Below are 26,483 nucleotides of genomic sequence, written 5' to 3' on the forward strand. Positions count from 1 at the left end.
ATTACAGGTGTGAGCCACCGTGCCTGGCCCTACTATTTTTCTCTATTGTTTACAATGCATTTTTAGGCAAATTGGATATCTCAGAAGTATTCTTTACCAATAAGTTGAGTCTTCATTCCTTTGCACCAATTTTTTTCACATTTGTTAGGTTTTTAAAAATTACAGATAAGTAATGACATCAAGAACTTATGCCAGGTACTTTTTAAATCACTTTTAATAACTCTTTTTATGACAGCTTTTTGAGGAAGGTCTTTAATGTCCATGTCTATAGGCAGGGAACTATACTGAGGAATAAAGAGGAACAAATCATAACCCAAAGCTACCCAGCTAATGAATGTTAGTACAAGTATGCAAACCCAGAGAGATTGGCTACAGAACTCTTGCTCTCAACCCCCCATATGATCTCATTGCTAGAATGAATGAATGACATGTACATAGTTTGAAAATTTAAAGAGTACATAAAGGCAAAAAGTTAAAAGTGAACTTTCACCCTTGCCTGCACACTACTGTATTTCCCAAAACTCATCATGATACTATTGGTTTCTTGTGATTTTATATATCAGCATCTGATATCTCTATTTATTTGTTAATATATACAAAGGTACCACATTGTTTACACTGCTCTGTCTTATGTTTTCACACACACATGCGCGCGCACACACACACACACATATATATATATGTTTTTTTGAGATGGAGTCTTGCTTTGTCACCCAGGCTGGAGTGCAGTGGTGCGATCTTGGCTCACCGCAACCTCTGCCTCCGAGGTTCAAGCAACTGTCCACCTCAGCCTCCTCAGCAGCTGGGATCACAGGCGCCCGCCACCACACCCGGCTAATTTTTGTATTTTTAGTAGAGATGGGGCTTCACCATCCTGGCTAGGCTCGTCTTGAACTCCTGGCCTTGTGATCCTCCCGCCTTGGCCTCCCAAAGTGCTGGGATTACAGGCGTGAGCCACCGTGCCCGGCCTTCACATATATTTTTAAGATCTTTTTATATCCATACTTGTAGCCCCACCTAAGTAGTTACATCATTGTATACCTGTATCCTAGTTTAGGTAGCCAGTCCTTTGCTTTGTTTTCATTTCCCATTACAAAAAGGACTACAGTGTATATCCTTGCACTTTTATCTTAGCAAACCTTTATGAGTCTATTAGCTTTTACTTCAAAATTTTAAGCCAGAACTATCATCTTTGTTTCTTATTTTCTGTCTTTAAACATTTATCTGTGAAGTGACAAATGGCCTACAGCTGTGAGAGCAAATGGACATCTCCTCCTGAATTCTGAGAAGGTAAGGCTTATTGCATCTTGAAAGTTTAAAATTCTGCGGAAGGCTTTTCAGATTTAGGGTGTTGCACTTTTTTTTAATGTGTGTAAGAAATAATGTGTCCAGATGTGGTGCCTTGTGTCTGTAGTCCCAGAGCTTTGGGAGGCCAAGATGGGAGGATCACTTGAGGCCAGGAGTTCAAGACCAGCCTGGACAACATAGTGAGACCCCATATTTACCAAAAATTTAGTAAATAAATAAGAAATAATATGAATTAATCAGAGTTGAAAACCTTCTAATTAGCATATTTAGGACTAAGCATAAATTAATTTTTATCTTTAAAATTGAGCAGGGGGAGTAGATAGTATTAATTGAAGGGAGAGATAGGGAAAAGTTACCTATTTGTAACATTTGTATTTAGAGTGGCAAAAGGTGACACAAATTGTGACTGAAGTAAAGAGAGAAAAAGACAGACACAAGGACAGGAATCATAAAGAGCTTAGCATTGTGACCCAGAAGAGTTTTCTTTTCCTTTTTTTTTTTTTTTTTTTGTGATGGAGTTTCGCCCAGGCTGCAGTGCAGTGGCACGATCTTGGCTTACTGCAACCTTCACCTCCCAGATTCAAGCGATTCACTTGCCTCAGCCTCCTGAGTAGCTGGGATTACAGACGCATGCCACCATGCCTGGCTAACTTTTGTTTTTTTCCGGAGAGATCGGGTTTTGCCATGTTGGCCAGGCAGGTCTCGAACTCCTGACCTCAAGTGATCCACCCACCTCGGCTTCCCAAAGTGCTGGGATTACAGGCATGAGCCTCTGTACCCAACCGTTTTTTAATTTTTATTTTTAAACAAATCCACTTTTATTTATTGACTTTTCATTAGTTTAAATCCTTGAGGGGTATAGCATCACTCAGATTCTGTGTCCAATACCTTTAGCAGGAAGATCATTTAGGAATTTGGCATGAACCATGCTACTGTTCCCGTGGGGCCCAAGTTACCTTTCCCCAGATTATTCTGGTTTTGTTTGGTTTGCTGCCAGGAGTCACTGTCTCGTTCTTTGCTTTGTATACATAAGCCCATCTCTTGCCCAAATAGAATTCTATTTCATCTTGAGCATAAATACCTTCATTTTTTTTTTTTTTTTTTTTTTTGAGATAGAGTCTCGCACTGTTGTCCAGGCTGGTATGCAATGATGCGATCTCAGCTGGCTGCAGCCTCCACCTCCCGGATTTAAGCGATTCTCCTGCCTCAGCCTCCCGAGTAGCTAGGATTACAGTTGCCTGCCACCATGCTCGGCTAATTTTTTTGTATTTTTAGTAGAGACGGGGTTTCACTATGTTGGCCAGGCTGGTCTTGAACTCCCGACCTCGTGATCCACCTACCTCAGCCTCTCAAAGTGCTGGGATTGCAGGTGTGAACCACCACACCCAGCTGACACCTTCAATTTTAAGAAGAGCTGTGTGTTCTGGAGACACTGCTCATAGCCAGCTAAAATGGTCTTGGACCATAGCCTTCCAGCCATATTTCCTTTTAGAAGTCCTGCTCCCAGCAGGCCTCCATAGGATCCAAGATGACAGAAAGAGCTATTTTTTTAAGTTGAGAAGATGGCTCGGTGCTTTTTGTTTTATACTGTGACTGGCCACTAAATTAGTAGAATGATAGAATTTTGGAGTCTGTAAGATTTTTAGGTGTCACTTAATGCTCCTTCCCAAGCAGTATAGTAGTCCTCTCCATGCTTCTACTGTTACTATCCCTACTGTTACTGTTAATGATATGGGTGATTTTTTTTTTTAAACAGACTACATAGGACTTTATCTTATTAATCAATATCCTCAACATGAGGTTATGCAAACTTGACAGACCCTTCACTTGCCCCTATGATACTTCTGTGCTAATTAGAGAAGGGCACCCCTCCTTGACTTAAAAAAAAAAAAGGTATAAAATTATTTATTCCTTATTAATAAAAATGGTAACAAATTAGGATTTGTTACAACCAGTGAATTTTACTGTAACCAACAGAATAGCAATGACAGTATTAGTTGTCATAAGTATCTACGTCATAATGAAAATAGTTGTAGGGGGCTGGGCACGGTGACTCACACCTATAATCCCAGCAATTTGGGAGGCCAAGGCGGGTGGATCACTTGAGTTCAGGAGTTCGAGACCAGCCTGACTTGATGAAACTCCATCTCTACTAAAAATACAAAAAATTAGCCGGGCCTGGTGGCGGGCACCTGTAATCCCAGCTACAGGCTGAGGCAGGAGAATTGCTTGAACCCGAGAGGCAGAAGTTGCAGTGAGCCGAGAACGTGCCATTGCCCTCAGGCCTGCGCGACAAGAGTGAAACTCCATCTCAAAAAAAAAAAAAAAGGCCGGGCGCAGTGGCTGGCGCCTGTAATCCCAGCACTCTGGGAGGCCGAGGCGGGCGGATCACAAGGTCAGGAGATCGAGACCATCCTGGCTAACACGGTGAAACCCCGTCTCTACTAAAAAATACAAAAAATTAGCCGGGTGTGGCGGCGGGCGCCTGTAGTCCCAGCTACAGGCTGGGACTGTCCAGAAACTGAGGCAGGAGAATGGCATGAACATGGGAGGCGGAGCTTGCTGTGAGCCGAGGTCGCGCCCCTGCTCTCCAGCCTGGGCGACAAAGCAAGACTCCATCTCAAAAAAAATAAAAAATAAACAGTATAAAAAAAAAAAAAGAAAAAAGACAGTAGTAGATTTAAACAAAGGGCAGATGATATAAATTGCATTATGTAACATCAGACTTAGCCTGTGCCCTAATGTTGAAAGGTAATAAAAAAAATTACTTTAAGATAATCTGTGGCTGGGTGCCGTGGCTGACGCCTGTAATTCCAGCACTTTGGGATGCCAGGGCGGGCAGATCATGAGGTCAGGAGTTCGAGACCAGCCTGACCAACATGGTGAAACCCCGTCCCGACTAACAGTACAAAATTTAGATGGGAATGATGGTGCGTGCCTGTAATCCCAGCTACTCAGGAGGTTGAGGTAGGAGAATCCCTTGAACCAGGGAGGTGGAGGTTGCGGTGAGCCAAGATTGCACCACTGCACTCCAGCCTAGGTAACAGAGCAAGACTCTATCTCAAAGAAAAAAAAAAGGTAATCTCTATATTAGACAGAAAAACTGCTGTTTAGAAGCACACGTAATTTTAATAGATTTTGTTAGATCAACAAGGAACTTTTGATTATTAAACTAGTTTCTTCTTTGTAAGTCAGAGAGGAGCAATACATTTATTCTTGTTAGAACTTGACATTTTCTTTGGTCTATCTGAATGTTGTACTATCCTGATTTTATTAGAACAAGATATGTATTGCCATGTAGTATAATAGAAAACTGGTATAATCATTATTTCCTTTTGATATCCGCATAGTTATACTAATGACATACAGTTTTAAAACAATAAAGATTGCTAGGCTGTGAGTGGTGCTTCTTCAGATGCATTGCCCTAAGACAGAGCACAACTTGAACAACCAATTATTGTGACCCTAATGATAGGAGGGTTCCTGAAATCATAACTCCAACCTCATGAGCGGATCCATTCCATTTCTGAATGATTCTAATTGCTGTAAGCTCTTTCTTAAGTAACCAGCTGGTGTTCCAGAGTTAGAGCGGAATCATTACACATGTCTAACCCAATTACCAGGAGACAGTGTAGGCTGAATCAGTGGACTGAGTGTAAGTCTGGAGGTCCTCTCCTAGCTGCGTCACTGAACTGAGTAACCCAAACAAGCCACTTTATTGGGTGAAATTCAGTTTTCACCTCTCTAAAATTAGTGAAATATATCTTTTCCTTTCCATATTTCCAATTCCTTTTTGTTTTTATCTGGTCATGGCCAACCTAGTTAATTTATTTAACTGATTTGGTTTATTTTATTTATATTACTACTATTAATGCTTGATCACTGACTCTCTATTTCAGATGTCAAAATCCACAGGCAACTTCCTCACTTTGACCCAAGCTATTGATAAGTTTTCAGCAGATGGTGAGTAAACATTTTTCTTATTGCTGTTCCATAGGGTCCAGTTCTCCTTAGATTATAGAAGACATGTTAACATTGGTGTTTTAATTTTAACTTTCTGTTTTGCTTTTAACAAAATTTTAAAATGTTAATGTTTCCTTTGTTGGAGAGCAACATGATATTTAATATATAAGAATTGCTGACATGATGTGTTCAGGAACAAATCAACCTGAAGTTACTTTGAGTCTTCTTTTAATGAACTCATTATCATTGCTAAGATTCAAGACTTGTTTTGTAGAGATGTTGAGTATGGGCCAGGCATGGTGGCTCATGCCTGTAATCCCAGGACTTTGGGAAGCTGAGGCGGGTGGATCACCTGAGGTCAGGAGTTCAAGATCAGCCTGGCCAACATGGTGAAACCCTGTCTCAACTAAAAAAAAAAAAAAAAAAAATAGCTGGGCCTGGTGGCGGGTGCCTGTAGTCCAGGCTACTTTGGAAGGCTGAAGCAGGCTGAGGCAGGAGAATCGCTTGAACCCGGGAGGTGGAGGTTGCAGTGGGCCGAGATCACACCATTGCACTCCAGCTTGGTCAACAAGAGTGAAACTCTGTCTCAAAAAAAAAAAAAAAAAAAAAAAAAGTTGAGTATGTAGGAAGCTTTTCCAAGATATTTCCTCTGTATTTGGTATTCCATTCTTATTAACTGAGACAAAGTCTCGTTTTGTCACCCAGGCTGGAGTACAGTGGCATGATCTTGGCTCACTGCAACCTCCATCTCGGGGGTTCAAGCAATTCTCATGCCCCAGCCTCTCAAACAGCTGGGATTACAGGCATGTGCCTGCACGCTTGGCTAATTTTTGTATTTTTAGTAGAGATGGGGTTTTCCATGTTGACCAGGCTGGTCTCGAACTCCTGGCCTCAAGTGATCCTCCTTGGCCTTCCAAAGTGCTGACATTACAGGCATGAGCCACCGTGCCTGTCCTGTATTTGGTATTCCTAAAGGTGTCTTGAACCTGGGAACATTGATTTTTTCAGAAAATTGTTTTTTTGTCTGGCCTCGGTCCTATTACATTTTATTATTATTGTGTCAAGAGAAGAGATGCACTATCCTGAAAGAACCATTCATTTCTTATATAATTAGTCATTGGTCTTCATGGTACTTCTTTTTATTGGTCATGGCTAACTCAGTTTGTGTTCTCAGTATTTTGGTTGGACACCAAAGTCAAAGAGAGAACTGTATCCAAATAATAGAATTAGTCTGTTTCTTACAAGTTATATAAGCAATTATAAAACCACTTTATGTATATATTAGGATTCAATAAATAAGTAAACAGGTAGATAATGAGAACCTCTGCCTCATGGAGCTCACTATCAGAAAAAGAAGCTATTAAGTAAGTAAAGAGAATATGCTAGAATGAGCCCAATCATGGAGTCAGATTGGATTTGGTGATAAAAGTATGAGCTCATGATTGTTATTTTGTGTATAGATATATAGATATAAAAATAAACAGCCGGGCATGGTGGCTCACACCTGTAATCCTAGCACTTTGGGAGGCTGAGGCGAGCGGATTACCTGAGGTCTGGAGTTTGAGACCAACCTGACCAAAATGGAGAAACCCTGTCTTTACTAAAAATACAAAATTAGCTGGACATGGTAGTGCATGCCTATAATCCTAGCTACTCAGGAGGCTGAGGCAGGAGAATTGCTTGAATCCGGGAGGTGGAGGTTGCACTGAGCCAAGATCGTGCCATTGCATTACAGTCTGAGCAACAAGAGCGAAACTCCATCTCATACAAACAAACAAAAAACATAGATATGTGTATGTATGGGTTAGTATACAAATATGAACTGTTAAGTGGAAAAGGCAAAGTGTAGAACCTGAATGCTTTGATTGGACACCAAAGCTAAAGACAGAAAGAACTACATAATGAATTCCCTCTTTTTTTTTTTTTTCCCAACAATATAGTGTTCCATTATAGGGATATCCTACAGTTTAATTGATGGACATTTAGTTTTTTTTTTTTTTTTTTCAATATTTTAGAATGGAAGATTTTGGTAGTACTGAGAGATGAGAATTGAAAAAGTAAAGTTTTATTAGTGGTAAACTTGTAAGAACCTAGTTTCACAGCTGAGAAAAATTCATATGTGTTTGTACACATAAGGCACCAGTGTGTATTCTCATGCATTAAAATATATTTTGCTACCTCTAAATGAGGCTGAGATGTTGATAAGAAAACCACAAAGAAATGTGTATCTTTATCCCCAGTTTATCATTTTCTATCTCTGCCTCATTAAAGATCACTTTGTCTCATTAACTCAACATGACTGAGAAGAAACACATATTGGTGCTTAGTGGATGCAAATCAATATGAATGGCTCGAATATTTTAACATCACTGTTAGGGATGCTACTTTTTGGTGATTTTAATTTTTGTTGTTGATCCAGGACAGTCCTTTAAAGCATTTGTTAATTTATATATGGGCTTTGCAAGGTACCCAACTGCACACAAAGGACACAATTGATACTCAGTAACCATATTTTTAATTCATTGACTTTTTTTTCTTCTTCCAGGAATGCGTTTGGCTCTGGCTGATGCTGGTGACACTGTAGAAGATGCCAACTTTGTGGAAGCCATGGCAGATGCAGGTATTCTCCGTCTGTACACCTGGGTAGAATGGGTGAAAGAAATGGTTGCCAACTGGGACAGCCTAAGAAGTGGTCCTGCCAATACTTTCAATGATAGAGTTTTTGCCAGGTAATCTCTAGATCCCAATCATTTTGTGTTTTAGAGTTACTTAGTCGTGGTGCATTTTTAAGTTTTCTTTTTCTTTTTTTAAGAAAATAAACTAATGATAATAATAGCTAGTATTCATTGAAGGCTTACTTGTGCCAAGTACTATGCTGAGTATTTTGTGTCCATTATCTGACTTTAGCCTCAAAGTAACCTTATATAATACAGGTATTACTAGCTCTATTTTATAAATAAAGAAACTGAAGCTTAGAACAATTAAGTATTTCCTTAAATGCCTTAAAAAGCCAGTAGTTGCAAACTTGGGATATGAACTTGCTTCCGTCTGTCTTGAAAGTCTGTTCTCATAACCATTTTACCATGTTGTCTTGTTTTAGAGTAGGGCAAAATGGTTAAAGGAAAAGTAGATTAAAAGAAAAGGATAAATATCTTTGGAGTCATTCTACGCGCTGGTATTACAAAGATGAATAAGACATGATCCTTCCTTATTGTCTCGCAAGAGAGACAAGCACCCAGTTTTTAAGTATAATAATAGAGATAAGGAGAATTCAGAGATATCATGTGACTTCTGGGTTTCTTTCTTTCTTTTTTTTTTTTTTTTTTTTCCGATACAGAGTCTCGCACTGTCACCCAGGCTGGAGTGCAATGGCACAATCTTGGCTCACTGCAACTTCTACTTCCCAGTTTCAAGCTATTCTTCTGCCCCAGCCTCCCAACTAGCTGGGATTACAGGCGCCCGCTACCATGTCTGGCTAATTTTTTTGTATTTTTAGTAGAGACAGGGTTTCACTATGTTGGCCAGGCTGGTCTCAAACTCCTGACCTTGTGATCCACCCGCCTCGGTCTCCCAAAATGCTGGGATTACAGGCGTGAGCACCACGTCCGGCCAAATTCTGGGTTTCTTGAAAAATAAACAAGTGTTTTCAGGGAGAGGAGAAAGTGTGGATAAGCCATGGAAAGGGTCTGATATTTATTTGAAGTACATTATCTGGTGGGCAGAGGTAGGAGATGAAACAGGTTGGGGCTAGATTAGGCCAAATTAAGAAGGACCTGGATTGGTATGAGAAAATTTTTTTCTAATGTCCAGTATTAGTTATTGTAAATGCAATAATTAAAACCTAGCTATGGCCAGGCACTGTGGCTCATGCGTGTAAACCAGGCACTTTGAAAGGCTGAGGTGGGAGGATTGCTTGAGCCCAGGAGTTTGAGACCAGCCTGGGCAACAAAGTGAGATCCCATCTTTACCAAAAAAAAAAAAAAAAAAAAAAATTGGTGAGGTGGCTTGCACCTATAGTCCTAGTACTTGAGAGACTGAGGTGAGATGATACTTTGAGCCTAGGCATTCGAGGCTACAGTGAGTTGTGATCATACCACTGCATTCTAACCTAGGTGACAGAGACAGGACTTGTCTCGAAAAAAAAAACAAAATTAAAAAAACAATCTAAAACTTAGCTACAATATTAGTTAAGCTATTTTCATATTACATTTTGGGCTTTATAAGAATAAAGTGTCCATCAATAAATTTCTAAACAAACATCACTTATTATGTCGTAAACAGGAGCCCTAAGCAGTGTCAGATGACAGTACTTAAGGATGGATACACAATAGAGAGACTGCAGTAGTTTGTTTTAAGGAACACAAAGGTGGTGTTGTGTTGAGCAGTTTTAAATGTTTTGGGCATTGTTCTCATTTTACTGCTTAAATAAGCAGTATTTTAAATTTGTATATGCAGCAGTTTTTTATAGCTATGTATAAGTGCCTTTAAACTCCATAACCTTTTTTTTCCCCCTATTCAATAGTGAATTGAATGCAGGAATTATAAAAACAGATCAAAACTATGAAAAGATGATGTTTAAAGAAGCTTTGAAAACAGGGTTTTTTGAGTTTCAGGTAGGCTGTTGATTCTTTTGGTAGCTATAAAACATGTCAGTGTGAACAATATGTATTTCCCCCTTTTTTCTTCCTGCTATAGCACAATTACTCGCCTAAGTATAGACTGAAAATCCTGCCAGAAAAATTTTAAAGTCTTCAATAAATTGTGATTTTAAGTTATTTTCTTTGGTATTTTTCTATTATATCCATTTAATTTAAATAATTCTGCTCCTAGTTAAGCTATGAGCATTCATATAAAGGAGATTAAAACTAAAATTCAGCTATACTTTCCAGGAAAACATTTCAAAATTGATAAAAACGAAGGCAAAATTGTGATTAATTGCCATTAGTTTGAGAGCAAGTGTTTTCTGAGGTTTTCCACAAGGTGTCAGTATTTCCTCAAGTTTGGCATTTAAAGTGCTTAAAGTAAAAATGCAGCTTTACGCAATGAGCTGTGTAAAATATCACATTGAGATTTATGTAACTTGGTTTTCAGAGATGTGGTTAAATAAGGATAAATGGCTGAGCATAGCAATGTGTTGTATTTATAGTCTTTTTTCATATTTAATATCCTATATGCTGCTAAGAGCAGTCACCCTTAATATACAGTTAAAGTTGTTCAACTTTTTTGTCTCAGTTACAAACTGTCTGTAAAAAAATTCTTTTTTTTTGAGAATTATTAGTATAAAACTACCATGTACTTTGGACAAAGATAAATACTTGCAGATTCTTAAAGTAAAACCTTTACAGTAATTTGTTATGGATTTTTAAAAGACTAGAAACTTAAAAATGTATTAAAACCAAGATACTGAAATTTTTTCCTTTATTTTTATTTTAAAGAAGGTGAGGGCAATGGTAAATAATTTCAAATTTTATAGGCTGCAAAAGATAAGTACCGTGAATTGGCTGTGGAAGGGATGCACAGAGAACTTGTGTTCCGGTTTATTGAAGTTCAGACACTTCTCCTCGCTCCATTCTGTCCACATTTGTGTGAGCACATCTGGACACTCCTGGGAAAGGTACCTTTATGCATTTAAAATGTTTTAAGTGGTTTTGATTTTGGCTTCATTAAATAAGTGTTGTGCTAATATTGTTACTTAAGAGAGAAAGTCTGAAAGTGAGTAATTCAAGAGTGATGCTGGATTCAGCATCATAATTATGACAGGTTAAACCAGAGTTATCTCCTATTCAGATGGATATATGTGCCCTTATTTACACAGTGTATACATATTTTTAAAAGGTGAAAATATTGAGAAAGATATAAACAATTTTTATGAGTTCCTTATAAGCAAAGATATAGGTGTATATTTGCATAAGTATTCTTGTTTTATATAAAACTTCTGGCATACATAGGACTTAATATTCAGGGATATTAGCATTCTTACTATGAATATAAATTCAGTTATTTCTCCTAGGCTTGCAGATAAATAATTTGGCTGGTTTAATAACTCCTTTCCAACCATATTAGCTAGGCTCTTTTGTATTTTTAAATGCATGAACAATACAGAAGTGTGCTCATGATCTATATACCAAATAGCCATACTTGAATACTGGATGTATTAACAGGATAAAAACTGAGTGTGTGCATAATTTATATAATAATGATTAAATTTAGGCAAATTAGCGTTACATAATTTTCTTTGAAAGTGAGCATATGTGTGTGGGTATTAATACGCTTGTACAAATGGATGCTAATTAAGAATGTAGAGTCAGACTTCACAGCTTGAATTCTAGGGAACATTAGATCAGGGGCTGTGGAAGTGTGTTATGTGTAGTCAAGTTTGAACTCTGAGCACACAATTACAGATGGTATCCTTGGTATGAAACTATAATTAAGAACCATAAAATAGTTACATTGTCTAATCTCACTGAACTTTCTTTGTTTTTCTTTTTTTAAAAGCCTGACTCAATTATGAATGCTTCATGGCCTGTGGCAGGTCCTGTGGATGAAGTTTTAATACACTCCTCACAGTATCTCATGGAAGTAACACATGACCTTAGACTACGACTCAAGAACTATATGATGCCAGCAAAAGGGAAGGTAAAGTCTTTTTTTTTTTTTTTTAAAGATTATTCCTTAAAAGTTATTGATCATATAACAATTAACAATAATGAAAGTTAAAAAGATTTTCATTAATGGTGAAGACCATGGTGGTGTATATTGGGGGAGGGTTCTTCTCATTTTTGGTTTATATAAAAGCTATTGAATGTTTTTCTTTCTTTTACCATGTAGAAGGCTGACAAACAACCCCTGCAGAAGCCCTCACATTGCACCATCTATGTGGCAAAGAACTATCCACCTTGGCAACATACCACCCTGTCTGTTCTACGTAAACACTTTGAGGTGATGCTCTCAGTAGACTATTCCCCCCGATGGTGTTGTATGCTCCCTATGTTGTTTTTGTTTTCAGGATGTTGGCAATGTCTGGGAGAAGAAAGATAGGCAGCTTTGTGTCATTCCCTCTAGGCAGAGAGCATCCTTTTGTTATTCTTGGTGACTCTTAAATGGATGCTGAGGAAAAAGCTGCTGTTTTTCTCTCATTTTTGAAACATTTATACAAAAATACATTGGATCTAGTTGAATGTAATCAAAAGAATTGGGGGTTTTCATATGTGTAGTTGAAATAATGAAACGAAAGGACAGAGTTTGCCTTTGGAATTTGTTATAACTTGAGCAGTGGGAGTCATTCATTAAATTTATTCATTCATTAAATTATTTCAAACCATAACCTCATTTATTGTTTGGAAAAAAGTGAAGCTTTGTTTTTGAGTACCTTAAATGTTGTTTGGTTTGATAATTACCTATAGAAATGTAGAACTTGAAGACATTTTTGGCTGTGCCAGATAATGATAAATCCATTTAAAGGGAACTCAATAACTTAGATCTAAGTTTTCCTGAAAGAAAAAAATCTATTTTTCCTCTGCATTCAAAATGTAGAAACAAAGTGTGTTTGTGGACTTTGGCTTTTTTGCTTAGGTTATTAAAACAGTTATTGCTAGATGCAGACCACTAAGGTACACTTAAAAAAGAGAGACAAAATATGGATTGTGGTCAAAATGTAAAGAAGAAACATAAAGGAAAAATTCTTAGCTTTGATATTCTAGACCGTTATTGGAATTTTGCCTGAATACTTTTCAGAGTTAATTAAGAAATGCTAAGAAAAACTGCTTTTACATTTGTAAAATTTGAGAGAGAAGAGCAAATGTTTTTGTATTCCTTGTGAGTCTATTTTATGGAAAACTACTTCCACCTTTGATTGTGTATGTTAGAAATAGAAGGTGGCCTTTAGAATCTGCTTGCAGATTTTGAATTAAGGTAAATAAAAGATAAAAGCTACTTTGGTTGGCAGAAAAGTGAAACTGCCTCAGTGGATTGTATATTCATACCAGTAATTTCAAGGAAGCAGTGGAAGAACCCAAATATAATATGTAATGTCTTAGGTATTAAAAAATGCATCACCTCTCTTCTTTTTGAAGTTGTATTTTTACTTAGTATTCATTGACTAGATAATTGAAAACAGTGGTATCTTTTGGCATTAGCAGCTTTCTTTTAGATTTTTGTATGTTTTCATCCACAAGAATGAAAAGAATGTTCATTTATAATCACGAAGAGTGTTCTTATGTTGAATGTGGCACCTTTTTGGTGACATAAGGCAAAGGAGTGTTTCCCACCCTTTTTCTTTTTTATGTGTTTCAGAGGAATACATTAACAAGTAGAATATTTTTTCCCATGTACTTTAGTAAAATTTGGAATTGAAAATAGATTTTTTGAAATTGTGTTATGTGTTCTTTTTCGTTTAGATTCATTCCCAACCCTTCCTTTTACAATAAGGAGAAAATAAGTCGCCCAAAACTTTGAAAAGACCACTTGCTTTGTTTCTCACTCTGTTGAGGGGACCATTAATATCTGTAGAAAGAAATGAATTTAGATTCATTTAAAGCACACTTGGATTGTACTCATTAGTGACATACGATATAGATATTTATTTCTGAGTAGATAGAAATGATTCTGTTTTTAACAGGGCAATAGCTAGGGATTCTTTTCACAATTGTAACAATTTCTTTCTAGTGTCCAAAAGCAGACATTATATAAACTTGTATAATAGTTGTGTACTTTTTTATTTTAATATGACTAATGAAATGCTTTTAGAAATTTGAAAACAAGTTTTTATGAGACCATTTAGTTTCTGAACAGGAGAAATATTCAACACAAATCACTTTTTTTCCTCCTCTGAACTAAAAAGTATGTGTCGTCACTTTATAGAGAATAGGAGACTTCCTTCTGCATTGTTCATTCATCTTTCACTTCTCCATGATGCTAGGGCTGGACACTTTTCTGCTGTTCTCTAAGGATCAGTAGAGGCCACCATTCTATGCCTGGCAGACTATAGTCAAATCTACTATTCTGTCTTATTCTTGAGACTTTTTTTTCTACATTACTCTCCCTCCTTTCTTTTTTTAGGCCAATAATGGAAAACTGCCTGACAACAAAGTCATTGCTAGTGAACTAGGCAGTATGCCAGAACTGAAGAAATACATGAAGAAAGTCATGCCATTTGTTGCCATGATTAAGGTAAGCTGTGGACCTTATGCAGCTGTGACCACATGAGTAATGGTTAGATAGGACACTAGAAGGATGGATAGGACAATAGAAGGATGGGGAAAAGCCTTGGACATAATCTCCTGCCAGAAATCTGCTGAAATAGCACTTTTCAATCAATGGCTGTGAGAAATGATCTATCAGATTTTGGGTTTACTTGTGGAATCGCTGAGTATGTGAAAAATATGTATTGTGGAAGAAAAATTGGTTTAGAATTGCTGCCCTGAACTGTTCCCTTCATATTCTACCTTCCTTTCTTTCAAGTTTGGGAAAGAAACATACTCTTTTGGCTTACATTAGGCTTATAGAGGCTTGCATTTCCTAGACCCTATTCCTGGAACCAGGATTCAATATTTGTATAGGTACAGCTTAACAGGATAAACACTGGTTATAGTGGTTGGACCAGGGTTTCTCAGCATAGCTCTATTGGTATTTTGGGCTCGATAGTTCTTGTGGGACACTTTAACGGCATCCCTGGCTTCTACTCATTAGAAGCCGGTAGAACTACCTTTCCCGCTAGTTATGACAATGAAAAATATCTCCAGACATTGCCAAATGTCCGCTGGGGGCAGAATCACCTTCCACTTCTTGCCATTGAGAATTATTGGGTTAGACTCTAAGTTTTCTTCATATACATAGCTGATGTATTGTTGGATTTCTTGACAAAAAGAAACCGAAAGAAGGCTTATATTGCTTAAGATCTCAGACTATGAGGCCAGAAAAATCTGGGTTGAAATTCTGTGTATCTGTCATTTCTTAGTTTTGAGACCTTGGTCAAATAACTTTAATTTTTTGGGCCATAGGATTTTTCATCCATAAAATGAGGATACTATAGAACCTAACTTTTTAGGAGTGCTGCGTAGTATACCTAACACACCTAAGCAGCACCAGTCAAGAAGTAGGCTTGGTAAATGTTGTTTGAAAATGCACATTAGTATCTTCCAGCCTACTAAGCATATCGCGGTTATTCTTTTACTGTCCTTTAATTCTTGTGTCTTCTTGGCTGCAGATGCCTGATGGAGACCAGACCTCTTAACTTTTCCAATACTATAATAGATTGGTATTCTTGGAAAAGGTTTTTAATTCTCTTAGACCAAAGTCACTGTTTGATCCTCAGGGTATTTTAGGTTTCAGAAGTAATTTAGGATCCTGGATTGACCTACACCAATCAAGTTGTAATGTGAGTGCTAGTATGTTCATAGTTCATTGGTTCCCCAGTGACTAGTGTCATTGGTCATAATGCCAAATCACTGTCAACATGTGGATCCAACAAAATATTCCATTGGTGTTTGCAGAGGCCATTAATTTTGATGACATGTTTTAAGAGAATCCAGGGAAACCTGTTCGAAAAGTAGTTGCGTGTATATATATAGCAAGAGACAGCGTGCGTGTGTGTGTGTATAAAATGATATTAGATTCAAAAGTTGGCTTCTTTAGGATCTCATTTAAATTTGAAGAACCATCATCAGACCGTTTGAGTGGTGATATATTTTTAAAATTACGTTGGTGATTTGCCAGGCAAATTAGTGGTTTTGCAAACTTTGAAAGGGATTAATAAATCTGGGAATAAGAAAATGACTTTCTAGCACTTTTCATGGGAAAAAGAAATAGAACTTGCATAGTAAGCTAAAACAGTGAGTAGCAGGAATAATGTCAGGTCACTTTCATTAAGTATAACGTGTTCTAGGTAGTTGTATCTATGCATATGTACTTGGATCTCTAGGATTCTATTTTGTGCAGCAAATATCGACTATCCAAGAAAATTAAGAATAAGAAATTATTTTTTACATGCCATGTTTGAGTACTCATGTGGTATGAGTTTTTTTTCTTTAAACTTTGCAGAAATATCTTTGGGGATTTTTTGTTTGGATATTATTAATTCATCATTCTCTGAAACAGCTGTAAGAAGGTGGTATCTCAGAAAATTAAAATTTTGGTTTTTTTGGTAACTTAAAGGGATATTTTCATACATTTGGTTGATTCTCTGTCAAGTGAATTCTTTGGGCTTGCAAATTAAGTCAGTCTAAATAAACAATCATAAAACCATATTTACTTTATAAATCTGAAAACCTTGTGCCTTCCCATCTTTTCATTGCTGCCATAATCTTATAATACTTTAAATGATAATTATTTGGAGCTAGTAAATTTCATTAACAAGCAAATGTAGGTAAAGGAAATCATGAGTCCAAGGCCTTTCCTTTAACTCCTGAAATCTGAGATTTTATCAACTGAGAGAGGAATGATTACTTTGAAGGAAGTATGTTTTCCAACATATTCTTACTGTGATTTTGTTTTTCCATACCATTTTGGCTATTAGGAAAACCTGGAGAAGATGGGGCCTCGTATACTGGATTTGCAATTAGAATTTGATGAAAAGGCGGTGCTTATGGAGAATATAGTCTACCTGACTAATTCCCTTGAAGTAAGAGGTCCTGGGATTGTAATAACTATTTAACAGTAGTTAAACCATAATCCAGCTCTTTTATTTTACAGTAAATCTTTTTATAAACTTCATCTTCTGTGTTTAGTATCTTTGTTAAATATGTCAGTCAGAAATATTTTTGGAGAGAAGAAAAATGGGTGAGTATAAAAGTTGCAGGAAAAAAAAGATCTGTCATCTTATTTTATCAATTCTTAATTTACATATAATCAATTATACATTAAAAAACTGTATGTCTGGATATGATACTGCAAATTTTTTTTTTTTAATTATACTTTAAGTTCTAGGGTGCATGTGCACAACGTGCAGGTGTGTTACATATGTATACATGTGCCATGTTGGTGTGCTGCACCCATTAACTCGTCATTTACATTAGGTATATCTCCTAATGCTATCCCTCCCCCCTCCCCCTCCCCACAGTAGGCCCCAGTGTGTGATGTTCCCCTTCCTGTGTCCAAGTGATGTCATTGTTCAATTCCCACCTATGAGTGAGAACATGCAGTGTTTGGTTTTCTGTTCTTGCGATAGTTTGCTGAGAATGATGGTTTCCAGCTGCATCTATGTCCCTACAAAGGACATGAACTCATCCTTTTTTATGGCTGCATAGTATTCCATGGTGTATATGTGCCACATTTTCTTAATCCAGTCTGTCACTGATGGACATTTGGGTTGATTCCAAGTCTTTGCTATTGTGAATAGTGCCGCAGTAAACATATGTGTGCGTGTGTCTTTATAGCAGCAAATTATTTATACTTTATTTATACTTTATACTGCAAATTATTTATACTTTATACTGCAAGTTATTTTTAAGAGACCTTATATTTAAATGCTTTCCAAACCTCTTATGTTATGGAGTACTCTGAATTGGTGCTTTTTCCCCCCCCTCCCTTTTGATTTGCAGAATTGGATTAATTATAATGTCTGGTTCATGATATATTATGATTGTTCCATATCTTCCCATGTTTTTTTTCTCTCCCAATTTATAATAAAATGAACATTCATGAATCTACTACCCAATCCAAGAACTAGAACAGTACCAGTAGCTTTTACATATCTGTGACTCTCTCCCCATCCGATCTTTGTGCCCCAGTCACAACTTTATATATAGATTGTAAATAAGCTGGTCTCAGACAACTTAGGCAAAAGGAAAAGCCATTTGCTCTAGAAAACTGTTAGAGCACTCAAAAAGTGGTCCTAGTAATAATGAAGACACTCAAGTAAAAAGAAATACAGGTTTGGAGTTTAAGTAAAATTGTTTTGTGAAATATGGAGATGGAAGAAAGTTGTTTCTAATTAAGTATTTTATTTTAAATGAGTTAATGAAATTAATAAACATTAAATGACATCCATTTTATATATATCTAAATGTTCATATATATTTATGTAAGTCAAAAAACTTCCTGGATCTTTTCACTTGGACCATGCGGACACACCTTATGTTTAGGGTCATCTTATATTCAGACATATGCACTGTGCTATATTTCTGAGCTTTTCTTCCATTTATTTAAGTGGAAGCCTTTTATTCTCAAATGATAGATTTCTGAACTTCAATTTGTCTTAAGTGGAAGCCTCTTATGCTGATTTGCATTTTGTTTTATATGGCAGATAGATGCCAGATTTCATTATAGAAAATGATAAACATGACTATATAAATAACAATACTATGAGACATCTAAAATGAATGTTAAATAACTGACTACAGATTTCATTTAATATTTATATGGAAAATAATAAAATTGCACAGACCATTTCATGTTAACTGGAGAACCTAGTTTTGTTCTTGGTGAAATGAGGTGGTGATTAATTTGAATCACATTAAGTGATACTAATAACTTCCATTTTTTCCCCTCTATTTAGCTAGAACACATAGAAGTCAAGTTTGCCTCCGAAGCAGAAGATAAAATCAGGGAAGACTGCTGTCCTGGGAAACCACTTACTGTTTTTAGAATAGAAGTAAGTTGAAGGAATCTCACTGAATCATTGCATTTTAAAACTAGAAGAGACCTAGAGATCATTACATCTAAATCCACATTTAAAAAATAGAACCAAGTAAGGTCCAGAGATATTAAGTGGTTGGTTTGTTGTAGACCCCATTGTTTGTTAGAAATGGGGATGCACCTGAAATGCCCCAATTCCTTTGGTCAGTGCAATACTTACTTTTTCCTCACTTTACTATTACAGGAACTATCAGATGTTATTTGTGGGTTTTAAAAATAAAAAGTATGATTTTCAGTATCTGGTTTTTATTTAAAAATACTGGAAATGTAGAACCTTTTTAGACAGTTAAAAGGAGCTTTTAAACCTCAGATGAGTCTTGGTTTGATTGTTATTCAAGGCTGTTTTGTTTTTAGTATAAACTGGATTGATGCATCATCTTAAGTTATGCTGGAATCGCTTTTTTTAACCCCTTAGTTTTGGGCCATTATTGGTGAAGACAAAAAGGTTTTGGAGATTCTGGGGTTTTTTTGTTTTTATTTTTTTGAGACGGAGTCTTGCTCTGTCACCCAGACTGGAGTGCAGTGGCGCAATCTCGGCTCACTGCAAGCTCCGCCTCCCGGGTTCATGCCATTCTCCTGCCTCAGCCTCCTGAGTAGCTGGGACTACAGGCGCCCACCACCATGACTGGCTAATTTTTTGTATTTTTAGTAGAGATGGGGTTTCACTGTGTTAGCCAGGATGATCTCGATCTCCTGACCTCATGATCCACCCTCCTTGGCCTCCCAAAGTGCTGGGATTACAGGCATGAGCCACTGCGCCCGGCCTTTTTTTTTTTTTAAGTTCTGGGATACGTGTGCAGAACGTGCAGGTTTGTTACATAGGTATACATGTGCCATGGTGGATTGCTGCACCCATCTACCTGTCATCTAAATTAGGTATTTCTCTTAACGCTATCCCTCCCCTTGCCCACCCCACCCCAACAGGCTCTGGTGTGTGATATTCTGCTCCCTATGTCCATGTGTTCTCATTGTTCAACTCCCACTTATGAGTGAGAACATGCAGTGTTTGGTTTTCTGTTCCTGTGTTAGTTTGTGGAGAATGATGGTTTCCAGCTTCATCCAAGTCCCTACAAAGGACATAACTCATCATTTTTTATGCCTGCATAGTATTGCATGGTGTATATGTGCCACATTGTCTTTATCCAGTCTATCATTGATGAGCATTTGGGTTGGTTCCAAGTCTTTGCTATTGTGACCCATGCTGCAATAGACATATGTGTGCATGTGTCTTTATAGTAGAATGATTTATAATCCTTTGGGTATATACCCAGTAATGGGATTGCTGGGTCAGATGGTATTTCTGGATCTAGATCCTTGAGGAAGGAGATTCTGTTTTTTCAGTCTCCAAGAATCCATTCAGATTGGCAGCATTTGGCAAAGTCCAGGGGACTGCAATTGGGAGAGTCTATAAACTGCCCTCCTTGTCTTGATAAGCAGAGGACTTAGATATGTTTTGTTACTTCTGCCACATTTGAAAACCCAGCAAACAGAAAAGGCCTAGTTTGAAAGAATAAGGAAATCATGATCATGGATACCTCCTGAATTCAGCGTCATGTAAGGAATACACTCATTGCATTAAGATGTGGTCACTTTTAATAGTTCAGTTGTTTGAGCCATGGAGATAGGTATATGAAAATGTTCCTTATACAAATATATTTATTTCAAGTCATTTTCAGGTATTCCATTAAGATACTATGTATTTAAGTCTTTCACAAGACTCATTTGACTTTTTTCCACTTAAAAATAATAAACAGGGTTTTGGACTATGTAGCTTCTATAAGTACAACATAGAATTATGTTTAATCCTGACCTTGCCATTTACTAGCTGTGTGACCTTGTGCTGATTTTTAATCTTTCTGGTTCTCAGCTTCTCATTTGTGAAAAAGGGTCAAAAGAACGACTTCAGGGATCTAGAACTAACGTCGATAAAGTGCTTAGTACAATGCCTAATACATAGTAGAGATTCAGTGAATGATGGTGGTTGTGGAAGAGAAAATGTAGTTATTGTTAGTGTTCATCATCAGTGTATATATATATAGTCGTAGTCATCTTTACCTAGGCATTTGGTTATAAGCATGAGCTTGTACAGCTTTTCTTTTGTATTTGAGTATGCCTTAGTCATGATTTTAAAATACCACAATTAGATCCATCTTTCATTGGGCATTGAAAACGTAGCAGAGATTCCTCCTCCCTCAGCAGTATTCAAGTTAAACTATTATTTTCTTGTTGTTTTCCTAGCCTGGTGTGTCCGTTTCTCTAGTGAATCCCCAGCCATCCAATGGCCATTTCTCAACCAAAATTGAAATCAGGCAAGGAGATAACTGTGATTCCATAATCAGGCGTTTAATGAAAATGAACCGAGGAATTAAAGGTAAGTTGTTCCCCCAAACTCCTATTTGTCAGTAGCTTGTAGATTTTGGTGAGTTTTAAGTAGAAAGGAAAAAGAAAAGAAACAGGCTTGCTTATGGACAGCTGTGTATTATTATGGAAAAAGTATTGGGTTCAGAATCAAGAAAACTATTCTTTTTGGGACTCTGTGTCTAGGTAGCTTAGTGACTTTGCCATGTCACTTAAGGTTAAAACTGATTTTTCGTTTACTCATGTGAAGACAATAGAGGGATTAGATATTTTTCCATCTTTCTTTCTAGCTCTAAAACTGTAATGAGTGATTTCTGTCTCAGAGATATTCAGAATCAAGGAACACATACCCTTAATATTCTAAACTAACCTGTCCAGCAGGTCTGTTCCTTGAGAAGGAAGAGAAACAGAGTAAAAGTTATTGAGTGTCTTCCATGTGTTAACCATTTAGTCCTTTTACAATTCTATAATGTAGAGGGTGTTCTTATTATTTCCCTTTTACAGATGGTGAAATGGAGGCTAAAAAGGCTAAGTAACTTGCAAAGTTTGTTTAGTAAGTAAACTCTAGAGCTGGAATTCAAACAGGTCTGTTTGCCTCCAAAGCTCATATTCTTTCTTCTAAACAATGTGACTCCAGGTAAAATATGTCAGTAATCTTAACTTACTATCAAGAATAAGTCTGCATCTTTTGTGATTAGATTCAATGTAATAATTTATGGCTTTTCTTTTCATCATCCAGCTAGGTCCTACAGTGAGCAGAGTGTGAAGGGAGATAGTGTGTCTTATTTTTCTTCTGAGCTACACAACAAACTGAAGTTGTGATTCTCTATTTTGTATTATCTGTCTTTTTTCTTTTTGATAGCAATCAAAAGTTGATTGGCCACTTTCCATCACTACAAAAATTTTCTAAAAAGATTTATAAATCCCAAACAATAACCTAATTTATGGAACTATATTAGGGTAGTAACATTAATTAAAATAGGAGACTTGAAATAGCTCTTTGGAATTAATTCTGTCATATATTTTGTGTTCTCTTGAAGTTGTTTCCCTTCTATGGACACTTATTGAGACACTACTATATGTAATGTTTGTAGAGACAACTGTGTATGTAGAGACTCCTTTGTATGTACTGGGGCTTTGGGGAGTCCACAGAGTTCTGTTCATTAGGAGCTGCATCTAGTAGAGGAGTAGGGAACATACACTATTGAAGTGTATGATAATGTAAGGAGAAATTGCTGAGTGTAGTAAGAAAGGTACAGGTAAAATGTATAGCACAGAGGAACGTGAGATTATTTCCATTTGCAGCGATCAGGGATTAATTTATGGAGAAAGTATTGTTTGGATGGGGCCTTGAACGTTATACCCATGAAGGTAACGGAAAGGGTATATTAGGAGGGAAATACCAGTTTATTTTGTTTCCCTCTGTACGGAGCATCAGCAGCAACAGTATACTAGGGTTAGGGATGTTGTTGTTTATAGACATGTTTTTTAAATTGTGGTAAAATATACCTAACATAACATTTACTATTTTAGTCATTTTTATGTGTACAGTTCAGGAGGCTTGAATACATTCACATTGTTGTGAAACCATCACCACCATCCATCTCTACAACTTCTTTTTTTTTTTAAATTATGCTTTAAGTTCTAGGGTACATGTGCACAATGTGCAGGTTTGTTACATATGTATACATGTGCCATGTTGGTGTGCTGCACCCATCAACTCGTCAGCACCCATCAACTTGTCATTTACATCAGGTGTAACTCCCATTGCCATCCCTCCCCCCTCCTCCCTCCCCACAATAGGCCCCAGTGTGTGATGTTCCCCTTCCCGTGTCCAAGTGATCTCATTGTTCAGTTCTCACCTATGAGTGAGAACATGCGGTGTTTGGTTTTCTGTTCTTGCGATAGTTTGCTGAGAATGATGGTTTCCAGCTGCATCCATGTCCCTACAAAGGACACAAACTCATCCTTTTTTTATGGCTGCATAGTATTCCATGGTGTATATGTGCCACATTTTCTTAATCCAGTCTGTCACTGATGGACATTTGGGTTGATTCCAAGTCTTTGCTGTTGTGAATAGTGCCACAATAAACATACATGTGCATGTGTCTTTATAGCAGCATGATTTATAATCGTTTGGGTATATACCCAGTAATGGGATGGCTGGGTCATATGGTATTTCTAGTTCTAGATCCTTGAGGAATCCCCATACTCTTTTGCACAATGGTTGAACTAGTTTACAGTCCCACCAACAGTGTGAAAGTGTTCCTATTTCTCCACATCCTCTCCAGCACCTGTTGTTTCCTGACTTTTTAATGATTGCCATTCTAACTGGTGTGAGATGATATCTCATTGTGGTTTTGATTTGCATTTCTCTGATGGCCAGTGATGATGAGCATTTTTTCATGTGTCTGTTGGCTGTATGAATGTCTTCTTTTGAGAAATGTCTGTTCATATCCTTTGTACACTTTATCATCATCCCAAATTGAAACCCTGTACCCATTAAATAGTAACTCCCATTCTCCTTCCCTCCAGTCCCTGGTAATCACTGCTCTGCTTTCTTTTTTTCTTTTAAGTTTTCTTTTTGACACATAAGTGTACATATTTATGAGTACAGTGTGAGGTTTGGTACATATTTACAATGTTTAATTATCAAATTAGGATAAATAACATATCTATCACCTCATTTATCATTTCTTTGTGGTGAGAACATTCAACAGCTCCTCTTACAGCTATTTTGAAATGTACCATATATTATTATGAACTGTAGTCATCTACGGTGTAATGGAACAGTATAACTTATTCCTCCCATTTAATTATAACTTTGTACCTGTTGACCAACCTCCTTCCAGTCCCCTCTCTTCCATCCTTCCCAGCCTCTGATAACCATAATTCTACTCTCTACTTCAATGAGATCAACTTTTTTAGATTCCACATGTGAGTGAGATCATGGGATATTTGTCATTCTGTGCCTGTCTTATTTCACTTAATATAATGTCTTCCAGCCTCATCCATGTTGTCACAAATGACAGGACTTCATTCTTTTTTATGTCTGCATAATATTTCACTGTATACCACATTTCTCTTTTCATTTATCCGTTGATGGACCCTTAGGTTGATTGCATATCTTGGCTATTGTAAATAGTGCTGCAATAAACATGGGAGTGTAGATATCTCTTCAACATACTGATTTCATTTCTTCATTTCTTACTGGATACATGTCCAGTAGTGGGATTGCTCGGTCATGTGGTGGTTCTATTTTTAATACTTTGAGGATCCCGTATATGTGTTTTTTATAATGGCTATACAAATTTATATTCACACCACACTGTTCTACTTCCTACCCCTATATATTTGACTGTTCTCAGTAGCTCATATAATTGGAATCACGTAATATTTTTCCTTTTGTGTCTAGCTTATTTCACTTAGCAAAATATCTTCAGGTTTCATCATGTTGTTATATGCATTTATTATGTCCTCTCAGTGAACTAGGTACCATAGAATGATAGCTTCATCCTCAGAACTTACAGGCCACAAGAAGCAGAAAGAGCATGGTAGTGGCTTTTAAAGAAAATAGATATTTGTGTGGACCCGCTGGATAGGATTGTATTTATTTACTTATTTTGAGATAGAGTCTCCCTTTGTCACCCGGGCTGGAGTGCAGCAGCACAATCTCAGCTCACTGCAACCTCCATCTCTCAGATTCAAGCAATTCTCCTGCCTCAGCCTCCTGAGTAGCTGGGATTATAGGCATGAGCCACCACACCCGGCTAGTTTTTCTATTTTTAGTAGAGACAGGGCTTCGCCATGTTAGCCAGGCTAGTCTCGAGCTCCTGACCTCAAGTGATCTGCCTGTCTTGGCCTCCCAAAGTGCTGGGATCACAGGCGTGAGATACCAGCTCTGCCTGGATAGGATTATTATGATGTTATAGCACATGAAAGGATGTATTTCTGTATTGAATATTGTATTATGTTAAATCTACCTCTGTTTCAAATGTACTCAAATATAGCACTGACTAGGTTCTGCAGAATTGCACTGAAATATATTTCCTATTTCTTGTCTTTTCTCATTGAGCCTTTGGCATAATTCTTATCTCCTTTGTCTTACTAGCTGTGAAAAATATTATCTAAAGTGTCTTAAGTTTGATGTTAGTAGCTGCTGTAAATTTTAGAAAATAGAAACATTAGAGGGATTTTGAAATTGCTATTCCTATAAGTATCTGCAGAAGAGATCTAACCTTGATACTTTACCAAAAGCCCTCAGGATGCCTTGATATCTAAAGGGCCTGAGTATATTGAGTATATGAGATGGAAGAGGAGTTAAATTCAGTAACATAGTTATTGGTCTGTTTGCTGCACTAGACAGCAAATTGTCCAATTAGTGCTAATTGTATTGAGAGTGATTATGATCTGGGTCTGGGAGGAACTGGACTAAAACTATCATTTCATTCCACAAAGGCCACTGAGTGAACTATTTGATGATAATAAATTTGAATCACTCACAACTCATGCCATATATAAACTAATAACTTGGAAGTGAAAGCCTTCATTTCTCATCAGTCCCTAGGGACTTAGAGTCACTCTCATCTTTAAGAGCCTTAAATCTTATGTAGTTGCAGACTTAAATTTCAACAGTTTCAATGGTAAGAGAAGTCTGGGATAAAAGACAGTTAAACCACTAAGAAAGCTCTACGAATCTGTGGACAGTAATGAACTACATGGTGAAACATCAAAGCAAATATGTTTTGTCACTTAGAAGCCTGATTGAGTATTAAGGTTTTTTTGAACTAGTTTGATTCAGAATTGCTTGGAATGATGAGGGAGGTCTGTTTTAGCGAGAAAGAGTGTGTGTGTGTGTGAGAGAGAGAGGCAGAGGCAGATCTGCAGTAAAAGGCCTTATGCATAAAATCTGGCAGAACTTGTCACTGCGTCTATAGCAAAATATTTGGTACCACTGAAGTTGAATTGCAATAGCTGTTAAAATGAATTGTATTCTTCCCCAAAATAAGATCGTAGCTGTCATGAAGATTGTGCCTGCTCCCTTCCCATTTTAATTTTCAGGGCTTGTACTGTATCTTGGAATAGATTGTATAGTCTCTGCAGAAACTCTCCAAAGACTCTTATACAGGGTTTGCTTTTGTGGTAGTCGCAGGTAATTGTTCTATAAGCCCCTTCTCTAAACTTGCAATCCTTCGGTCTTTGTTTCCCAAAGAGAACAGAAT

At 37.1% G+C, this 26,483-nt stretch overlaps 1 protein-coding gene across 1 annotated transcript in view; it reads left to right on the forward strand.

Annotated features, from left to right (window-relative positions):
* The window catches only part of LARS1 (leucyl-tRNA synthetase 1), a 69,689-nt gene that overhangs the window by 41,482 nt on the left and 1,724 nt on the right, over window positions 1–26,483 (forward strand). Inside the window, exons 21-31 of the mRNA XM_008014845.3 lie at window positions 1,233–1,290; window positions 5,208–5,271; window positions 7,817–8,000; window positions 9,794–9,884; window positions 10,745–10,885; window positions 11,767–11,907; window positions 12,100–12,210; window positions 14,329–14,439; window positions 16,784–16,888; window positions 18,764–18,859; window positions 21,142–21,274. Of these exons, the coding sequence (XP_008013036.3) occupies window positions 1,233–1,290; window positions 5,208–5,271; window positions 7,817–8,000; window positions 9,794–9,884; window positions 10,745–10,885; window positions 11,767–11,907; window positions 12,100–12,210; window positions 14,329–14,439; window positions 16,784–16,888; window positions 18,764–18,859; window positions 21,142–21,274 (1,235 nt within the window). The remainder of the gene's footprint in view (window positions 1–1,232; window positions 1,291–5,207; window positions 5,272–7,816; window positions 8,001–9,793; window positions 9,885–10,744; window positions 10,886–11,766; window positions 11,908–12,099; window positions 12,211–14,328; window positions 14,440–16,783; window positions 16,889–18,763; window positions 18,860–21,141; window positions 21,275–26,483) is intronic.

Source organism: Chlorocebus sabaeus, chromosome 23, assembly GCF_047675955.1.
Source record: "Chlorocebus sabaeus isolate Y175 chromosome 23, mChlSab1.0.hap1, whole genome shotgun sequence".
NCBI classification, from domain to species: Eukaryota; Metazoa; Chordata; class Mammalia; order Primates; family Cercopithecidae; genus Chlorocebus; species Chlorocebus sabaeus.